The following is a 10,515-nucleotide window of genomic DNA, read 5'->3' on the forward strand; positions in this document are numbered from 1 at the left end:
TTAACGACAATGAGACACAACGGAAATCTCGAAACAGAGTGACCCTAAACAAGATTCTCCCACAGCCCTAGAAATTTTTTGCCCAGAAATCAGACAAAAGGGTGTTTCTGTGGACAAAAGAGCCCACAGCAATTTAAAGAAGCTGAAAACATTTCCCACAGTGTAAATTGAGGCGGCTATTTGACTACTCCATGGAGTACCGCTTTTTAGGATCCATGGACTATTCCCATCACTGGTAGCTACAAAAGCTACAGGATATTTTCATCATTCAAAGGGCCTTTTTATTGCTCTTTTAGTTGAAAAAGTGAAGAGAACAATTATTTTATATTTGTAAACACTTCTATTAGATTTTGAAGAGCGTTCGCCAATGTAAAAAAGAAAAAAAATTTATTTTAGGCTTCAGAGGGCTCCAGCTCCGAATAAAACTTTAAAAAAAGAAGGAAAAAGTTGGATCTGGGGGCCCTTGCCATTTCGGGGCCCCAAGCTACAGCTTATTTAGCTTATACGTAAATCCGGCCCTGCATATATTAATATAAATCTAAGTAAAAATCATTCTATTTCTTTATTTATTGCATTCTAAATTACGTCACTTGTTTATTGCATTCTTAATTAAAAGTATAAATAGTTTTCAACCTATATTTTCTTGTGTTTCAGGACTACAAGCTTTGCTTTGTATGAAAGCCAATCCTGCAATTGAAGGGGAAAGCATTGGAGGACAATCATTTTTTGTTGATGGCTTTCATATTGCTAAATGGTTGAGAAAAGAACATCCTTCTTCTTTCCATGTCCTCACTTCTACTTTGGTTGAGTTTAAAATACACAGCCACAACGTAAGTCTAATCCAAAATAAATTTAGAAAAAATAATTTGTTTGTGAAGAGCTTGAAACAATACGATGAAGAGCCATATTGTTCAGGATGGTTGACCTGTTGGTTGATGGTTGAGTCTGTTTTTAATGGATGGTTGACCGTATAAAGTTAAGCGCAGATGGTGCTAGGGGTTAAAATTCGACTTTCGGGTTACTATTTCCGACTTATTTTTACGCCTAAGCTTGAAGAAACGCACCATCCAATACTGTTATACTTGTAGAGCTTGCAACATAACACTTTCTTTTAATCTAACTTTAAACGAGACAACAAATGAATTGGGAAGACTGTCACTGAAGTCAAGCATCACTGGCTGGGATCAGTAAGCGGGTGGGTGACCTTTTCGATCAAGCTGCGTAAGGACGGAGGATGCGCGGTTTCGGTCCTCGTTAAACTGTTCTACCGTAAAGTGCTCGACTTCGCGGACTGGTCGTCGGCTACCAAAGCGGAAGAGCCATCTCCTCTTCAGAGGATCAAAATTGTGATGGCATGTCTTCGGATCATCCTCAGGGATGTTTCCCAGACCGTCGCCGGTAGCCCATTGTGCAGCTCTAGTGCGACGTAGATAAAATACCTACTTAGCTACCTGCCTAGAATATTAATCTTGTTAACGAATCGCCTCGTAAGCATAACATAAGCGGAGAGATACATGAAAACTTTTCGAAATTCCTTCCGTTTTCAGGAAGCTTTTTATTGCTTACATTCAATCAACCATTCATAACGTAGGAAAAAACTGCGATTTTTACGCAGGCAATTAATTTTTATTGTGCTGCCATCTAGTAAAACTCTGGAAACTTGAAAAATACCTTTCTGGAAACAACCCTAGCGAACTGTTTCATACAAAAATGTCCAAGTTTGTAAAAATTAGGCTTGTCACTTTATTATCCCAAGCTCTTCATATATACATAAATATACATGGTTCGTATGCTCCTTAAAATTTATATAAGTTTTGTAATCAGCCAATTGAAAATCTTTTAGCTTTAATTTTCATTTCAGAATTAAAAATTTATTAATTTTAATTAATTATTAAATTAATTATTAAGCTTTAAAATTTAATTAATTAAATTAAAAATTAAAAATATTTGTTTCTAGAAAAAAAATACTTTTGTGTCTGTTTTAATAACTTTAAATATCGTCTGCACTAATTCTCATATCTAAAGTTAGGCTCTCGAACCATTAAGATTACATCTTAAAACGCTAGGAACTTGTAGGTCAAAAGTTATTAAAAGGTTCTTTTTTATTTCATGATTTCTAATTTTCGAGCATAAATAATACGTTCTGTAAATGCGTAAAAATAAAAAATATTGTCCATTAAAATTGATTTAATAAACCACAAGATTGAATAAAAAGAAAACGTCAAGAGAGCAAATCTCGTTCATGTAATAATTATTAGCGCCATAGAAAATGGATAAACAATAAAGAAATACATTACTGTTAGTACCATCGGGGAAATTTAGACACTGTTTTTGTATTTATTTCAATTTATGATTTGAATTTGAAATTTTTCCTGGTTTAAATTTATTTCAAATTTATTATTAGATGGAATACTGCAACAATCAATATGTTTTGCATGCCAACAAGAGTGGTGACATCCAAGAAGTTCACTACAATACAAGAACCATGTCTCCTCTGAAAGGACCTAAAGACACAGTTCAAGCTTTTTATGGAGCATATCAGTAAGTAGCTCATCAGCACAGTCATCGACAGCTCTGTACCGCTTAGTTCTGTCGCATGCGTTCCTTTCATTTAAAATGTATGCACATGCTCTTTTTCGCCTTGTATGCTGTGTCTTTTTAAGGTAAAACATTACCATCGAGTTAAAGATTAAATACCTTATCACTTTCTTTTATAAAAGAAATGTTGCAATATTGTAAAATGAGGCGTGTACTTTCGTGGACTGTATAAGCTGGACCGGAAAGTAATGTCCTTTCGGTGCCTTTCATATTTGTTATTAAGATTTTATTTCTTATTAATAGTGAATGGCCGGGATAGCCTGGTCGGTAGGGCACTAGGCCCACGTACAAGAGGTCGTGGGTTCGAACCCCGCCGACCGAAGACTCACCGTGTAGTAAATGGTGACTGATGCAAGCTAAATCTGTCGAGTCACAAAGTCATCGATGTTCTCATTACAAATCATACCTCTGGGGTATCGATTCAGGAGTTTTCACGTCTTCTGGAATAGTTCAAAATTACAAGGCTACGGAGTTGAACATTAGTAGTCGTAAACCCGAAAGTGGGTCGACTGTTCTACGACGGTTACAAAATAAAATAAAAAATCAATAATTTAATCATCATCAATATCGGATCGAAAATGGATAAAAAAAATAGTGCGGAAGAAGTTAAACTCCCTCCGCGCGGAGGAAGTTAAACTTCGCAACCTGCGACGTTAATTGTAGAAGAATCAGCAGTCGTAGAAGGATCACAAGTTCTATTCAACGACTCTTTTTCCTGCTCCGCACGCTTCCGTGCTCTGTAATCACGGTAATATTGTGCATTTTTCCCTCGTGGACCTCTTGAACCAGTGGAAGTGCTTGTGGTTGCCTCANTAGATTCTAAAACATAATCCATTATATCAGCTTTGTGGTCAGGGTCATCCGGAATCAGTATCAAGCAGCCATCACTGAGAATCAAACCTGGGTCTCCTCATTGGGAGGCAAGCGCTTTATCCTCCACAGCGGCTAGAATTCCACAGAACAGACCTAGCCTGATTGGTACAGTGTTGGACTCGCGTTCGGGAGAACTCGAGTTCAGTTCCATAGGGCCGAAGAATCCCCTTGCAGTAAATAGTGACTGATGCACGCTAAATCTGTCGAGTCACAAAGTCATCGATGTTCCCATTACAAATCATACCTCTGGGGTATTGATTCAAGAGTTTCCTCGTCTTCTGGATTAGTTCAAAATTACAAGGCTACGGAGTTGAACATTAGTAGTCGTAAACCCGAAAGTGGGTCGACTGTTCTACGACGGTTACAAAATAAAATGAAAAATCAATAATTTATTCACCATCGTCAATACCGGATCGAAAATGGATCAAAAAAATAGTGCGTGGAGTCCCTCCGAAGCGGAAGAAGTTAAACTTCGCAACCTGCGACGTTAATTGTAGAAGAATCAGCAGTCGTAGAAGGATCACTAGTTCTATTCAACGACTCTTTTTCCTGCTCCGCTCGCTTCCGTTCCACTCTGTAATCACGGTAATATTGTGCATTTTTCCCTCGTGGACCTCTTGAACCAGTGGAAGTGCTTGTGATTGCCCCATCGTCTCGCCCTGGAAAATGTATTTGTATTAATAATGTATGTGAATGCGTCATAATGTAATTTCAGAAGAGAAAACCTAACAGTCAATTGATATTCACAATGACATAACCTTAAATCAGTCGCATTGTCCGTGGGATTGCTTTCACTCATTTTTTACAATTGTTATCCACTAAATTTTAAAATAAAAAATACTACCGTATTAAATTATATGCGTATCAAAACAAACTAAAAAAATATTTATGGAAAAACAATACTTTTATGACTTTTGTTATTTTTATGCTAGTGAGAACCAAAACAATATGGAAATGAATGAGGGAAAACTGGATCCTACCACGTGATTTCCCGGCCAATAAAAATGTAGCGTTAAACGTTTAACGCAACCTAGTTGGAAGTCGCATAAGAAGTATAACTTCAAAAAATGAATTGGGTTTTAAGACTAACAAATATTTAATGCGCCGAAACGACATTACTTTCCGGTCCCCCTAATACATTCCAGTAGATTTAATACTAATCCATTGACTTACACAACCGGATCGCAGCTTAATGTGAAACTATTTGCTTCTAAGTGTTCACCAATTTTTAACTGCTACTATTTTTTAAGCAACAAACAAATCGAGATTTAGAATGCACTAACGGAGATCACAGTTGCTATCGTGTTGCCTTTTCTGAAAAGTGTTAGTAAGTCAATGGGTTAAATAAAGTCTATTACAACTGACTTTTGTTCAAAAAGATAACAATTGATAACTCTGCCGAGAGTGTCTGCACCTTGGCAATGAAAAAAAATTGATAGGATAGCGATTTCATTTTTATATTTTTTTCAAAAAAAAGAAAAAATTTGGAGCAGTATGAGAAAACGGAACCTGGAGAATTCGTTACAGCCATTAATTAAAATTTATTAAAATTAATATATTTTTTTCATAAATTCATTTTAATAAAATTAATATATTTATTAAAATTAATATAGGTTTTAATATATTTATTAAAATTAATATATTATTTTTAATATATTCATTTTTATATTTTTTTTCAAAAAAAAGAAAAAATTTGGAGCAGTATGAGAAAACGGAACCTGGAGAATCCGTTACAGCCATTAATTAAAATTTATTAAAATTAATATATTTTTTTCATAAATTCATTTTAATAAAATTAATATATTTATTAAAATTAATATAGGTTTTAATATATTTATTAAAATTAATATATTATTTTTAATATATTCATTTTTATATTTTTTTTCAAAAAAAAGAAAAAATTTGGAGCAGTATGAGAAAACGGAACCTGGAGAATTCGTTACAGCCATTAATTAAAATTTATTAAAATTAATATATTTTTTTCATAAATTCATTTTAATAAAATTAATATATTTATTAAAATTAATATATTTTTTAATATATTTATTAAAATTAATATATTATTTTTAATATATTCATTTTTATATTTTTTTTCAAAAAAAAGAAAAAATTTGGAGCAGTATGAGAAAACGGAACCTGGAGAATTCGTTACAGCCATTAATTAAAATTTATTAAAATTAATATATTTTTTTCATAAATTCATTTTAATAAAATTAATATATTTATTAAAATTAATATATTTTTTAATATATTTATTAAAATTAATATATTATTTTTAATATATTCATTTTTATATTTTTTTTCAAAAAAAAGAAAAAATTTGGAGCAGTATGAGAAAACGGAACCTGGAGAATCCGTTACAGCCATTAATTAAAATTTATTAAAATTAATATATTTTTTTCATAAATTCATTTTAATAAAATTAATATATTTATTAAAATTAATATATTTTTTAATATATTTATTAAAATTAATATATTATTTTTAATATATTCATTTTTATATTTTTTTTCAAAAAAAAGAGAAAATTTNGTACGATTTAACATGTTTATTTTGTAGTTGTTTTTCTTATTCGGGATACAAATAGGTATGATCTACTAGCATTAACATGAATTTAGTTAAACTCAATTACAACTTTCAAGATCCGTAGGACCCTTAATCCAAAGATGCATATAAAATACTTGATATGCTTGCTGTACATATTGTTATTAAATGCTAGAGTAAATAGGAAAACATTGGCATACTATTAACTTACAGGGCTGCCAACTATTGCGCTTTTAGCAAAAATATTTAATAGAGTAGTACACAACCAAAAGCTATAACTCTTAGAATTACGGTTAATTTTGCCACTGTTATAAATCCTCACCATGGATATTTATATGAGTTTTTAAATCATTCATATGTCATGGTGTGAAAATGATTTTCAATAAAATTTTGCTTTGCTACCTATAGAAGAAATTTTCCCACAAAGCATAGGCTTAAACTTGTTATTCTACTATCATTAAATATTTTGGCGAGTTAGAATTTCCTAGTTGGCAGCACTGCGAGTTAACTTAATAATTACTGATCTTTGAATTTGATAAAATGTTGATAAGGCTTTTATTTGCAGACTTTTCGGACAGAAAATGAGAGAACCAGAGTCAGAATATATGTTTAATTTAGTTCCTGGGGATTTAGTGGCTTTCAACAATCGAAGGATCTTGCACGGTCGAACCAGTTTTGATCCAAGGAAGGTTTCTCGGTAAGTAAAATTTGTTAACGATTCAGAATTTGTAGAGTAAAAACACATCTGACTTATTTCCAGAAAAACCGTGACGATTACGGTTACGTATAATGATGTTTCAGAGGATTAGTGCCACGCTCTGAGAAACGATCAACGATGATCTTTATTGTCATACGGTAAACGAAAGCCTGAGTCTGAAATAGTTCTAAAATCGCCATTTTGCAATTGTGGCTCATTTAGCCACAGCCTACTTTCAAATTTTGATAACATTAATATTTAATATTTGCCATTCACAAATTGTGTAAAAGAAAGCTTTTTAATGAATAAACAAAAAATACAATTAGCGTAAAAAATTGCCGTTAGAATTCACAATTTAGAAACTCGTAATTGCAAAAAGAGATAATATTTATGCATTTTACCAGGTTTTGATAACGTTTCAGGGAATTTTTTTTTTAAAAAATGTAATTTTTTAAAACAAATTGAGGCTTTTTCTCTTTTGAAAAACTAAAAAAAGCACGTTTTTTAAGGGGGGCATTAAACCTGGCAGCGAACTATACACACAAGAATTGCATGAAATTAATATTTAAGTTGATAATTTAGCTTCTTACTTCTGAGGAAGTTGGGAATAAAAACATCAAGACTTATTTAATTGGCTGCAGAAACTGAAAGGAGTTGAGAGTGGATTATTAAAAAGAAAATCATGTTTCAGCAGAAGCCCGGGGGCTGAGTGGTAGTGCTTCGCGTTCTAGTGCCACAAATCCGGGGTTCGATCCTCAAATCAGGCAAGGTGTCACCCCTTCAATGGGAGAATAAAATGAGTGCCAAGCATGCGTTCGGCCGACCACCCAATCAGAACTTCTGCACGTGCAGGTTGTAAAGTCAAGAAAACTGGGATGAGCACACTAGGCAATACCCCCAAAGGACTTTAATGCTACTGACATTATTTTAGTCCCTGTTTCAGCAGGCAATCAAACTGATTTTAATGGTTTTCATTCCGCCTTTCTCAATAGTATTCTGACAGATTTATCACTTTCATCTCTACTTCGTTTAAACACTATTCTGTGACCTTCAATTTGTCTAGTTTTTCTTAATCATTTTTGACAAGGATGTTAAAAGTATGAATTAATGGTGGTAATTGCACATATTTGTCAAATGTACTTTTTTTTTTATTTAAAATGTTACCTAAATTTTTCCGTTGACCTAAGACTTAAAAGTCATCAGCAGAATCCTAAAGAATGTAATATTTAATTCATGGGTAAAGTTGAACTTTATTGTTTTAAATTTTATTAATAGTTAATATTTTTAAATTTGCAGACATTTGGAAGGATGCTATGGAGATATTGATGAAGTTTTTGTCCAATACAAATCTTTCATGAAGAATTCTGATAAATGAAGCAACTGAATTAAAAAAGGTTTATTTTAATAAAACCGTTTTTGTCCCTTCTGAGTAACGTAATGAAGTTTTATTCTATTGTATTAAGACTTATGTAAATATTGTAAAAAGAATTCCATTGTTTTTTTAAAGTTTTTATGTATTGTATTATTTTAATTAAAATTTTTTCTTTTATCACTGAACATTTTATTTGCATAATTCTCACAGTACAATATAATTTATTATTACATAATACTTCGACAAGAAATTTCTACAAATAAAAGAACTAATAAAATGCATATTCTAATAGTTTATACTAGAAAAATGTTCCCATTTTTAAACACAAACGAGAAACATTTAATTAAAAAAATCAGTATATTTACTTGTTGTTATGCATTACTATTTATTTTGTAATATTGTTACCAAATTTTACTACATCTGTATTTTTTTTAATAAAATTTTTTTCCAGAAGTAGACTAAATCGTAAATTTTAAAATAAATGGAATAGTTCTAAAAAATTTTCTTAACTTAAGAATGAAATAATTTGTCTGTTGTTTTGTTCGCTTGTTTAAATTATTTATATGTAGTGGTAGACAAAATTATTTTTTGTTGAAATTTGTCAAGATACAAATGCATTACCTTTACTAACACTAGCAGGAACATTTTCTCTTACTGAGGTAATTCCTTCTCGATTGACATGAAAACTACTTTTAATTTCATAAACTTGATTTAAAATAATTTAAACCCAAAAAAAATTTATTGATTGAGACAATTATAAATTCAGAAATTGAGACAATTATAAGTTAGAAAAATTAATCGATTTGCATAACTTTCGAATGTGTCACAAAATTTTCTTTTTGTATGCAAAGTGATAAAAAGAGTACGATTTAACATGTTTATTTTGTTTTATGTAATTTGAATACAATTTAAATTGATAAATGAAAGTCCTACCAATTCTAAAATATAATTAGACTTAAAAAAAAAACTAGTTTTTAGTTTCCATTGCGGATACCATTATTATTACTTCTACACTACAAGAAATTTTTTTTTAACGTCAACGAAAGTGTTTGTTACGATTTACGGAAGCAAGATGGTAAATTTCACTGATTAGACACTGACACAGAACAGTAAATTTTAAATTTTTTTTTAATTGTATGCCTGTTAAGGCAGTGGGGGTGCGATTTTTCCTGTTTTTCAGTGGCGCCATCTATGGTCAGGAATTCGACTTATGTCACGCCATTCACACAACCACAACCCGTTTACAGGGCGGGTAACATTCACACACAAAGGAGAAAGGACATAAAACACACACAGAGAGAAAGAAACATCCATGCGTTGCCCGGGATTCGAACCCAGGACCTTTCTGACGCAAGGACAGTTCCCTGCCCCCTACACAGGCCGGTCGGCTTGTAAACTTAAATTAATCAATTATTTTGTAAATTTCTATAAAAAATATTATTTATAGTGGCAGATATAAAATATTTTGTTAATCGTATTCAAAAGACGATTTTTAATATTCGTCATTATTAAACATAAAAAATCGTTTTATAATTGCTTTATATGTTTATGAAGCAAATATAAAACATTTATTTTTAACTGTTTTATATTCGTTGGTAAAAGACGTGAAACAAATGTACAGCAATCAGCGCTCTCATAATCGTAATAATGGTTGAAATTAAGACGGAAAAGAAGAAAAACTGGTACCGAAATCATTTCGTTTATAACTGGTTTTAGTGAACAGGAGTAAAATAAGCTTGAACTTTTCGTACATGAGAATTACGTATCATTTACATTATCTTAGCTTTGAAAAAAACCCTATACTATCCATGTATAACTAATAAAAAAAATCATGGATTTTTCAATTTTTCCTAAAACTAGAAATAATAAATCGATTTTCTTACCAATTTTTGCTTTTTTCCGTCTTTATATCAGTGGCGTACATAAGCTCCCCGGCAAGAATTATAAAAGCGCCCTAATTAAGACTTAACACAATATTTTTATAATTATAATATGATTCAAGGAACACTATGAAGAGACATTCGGGAATGTCGAGGTGTCAAAATTGATTGGATTTTCAAAACTTTGAAAATTCGTAGTAATAAGCACCGAAAAAAGTGATCGAAAGACAACATTGATTTAGATTTGGCTCGTTTAAAAACTTAAATGCGCAATTCAAAATTTCTAATTTTTTTTTTAACTTGCAAAAAAAGGAAGAAAAAAAAGATATTTTTGTTTCTGTTTCAGGTACAGGTGCTACCGCTGGTAGCAGGTTGTGCACCCTTATTTATGTAGTGTATTATTTCTAGACCGTGAGCCTTCAAACCTTGTGCGTGCCCCCCCCCCCCNGTGCCCCCCCCCCCGTTGCGCAGGGATGATATTTACACCATGGCTCGATATGTATTTGCCTTCAGCCCTGTTTTAAAAAGAAAAAACAAAATGCTAAAAATAC

The 10,515-nt window shown here is 31.7% G+C and overlaps 1 protein-coding gene across 1 annotated transcript in view; it reads left to right on the forward strand.

The window, feature by feature from the left end:
- Nucleotides 1–8,261, forward strand: part of LOC107439896 (gamma-butyrobetaine dioxygenase) — a 21,393-nt gene extending 13,132 nt beyond the window's left edge. The window contains exons 7-10 of the mRNA XM_043040240.2: nt 655–830; nt 2,405–2,541; nt 6,581–6,712; nt 8,009–8,261. Of these exons, the coding sequence (XP_042896174.1) occupies nt 655–830; nt 2,405–2,541; nt 6,581–6,712; nt 8,009–8,087 (524 nt within the window). The 3' untranslated portion in view covers nt 8,088–8,261. The remainder of the gene's footprint in view (nt 1–654; nt 831–2,404; nt 2,542–6,580; nt 6,713–8,008) is intronic.
- Nucleotides 8,262–10,515: the final 2,254 nt, after the last annotated feature.

This window comes from Parasteatoda tepidariorum, chromosome 9 (genome assembly GCF_043381705.1).
Source record: "Parasteatoda tepidariorum isolate YZ-2023 chromosome 9, CAS_Ptep_4.0, whole genome shotgun sequence".
NCBI classification, from domain to species: domain Eukaryota; kingdom Metazoa; phylum Arthropoda; class Arachnida; order Araneae; family Theridiidae; genus Parasteatoda; species Parasteatoda tepidariorum.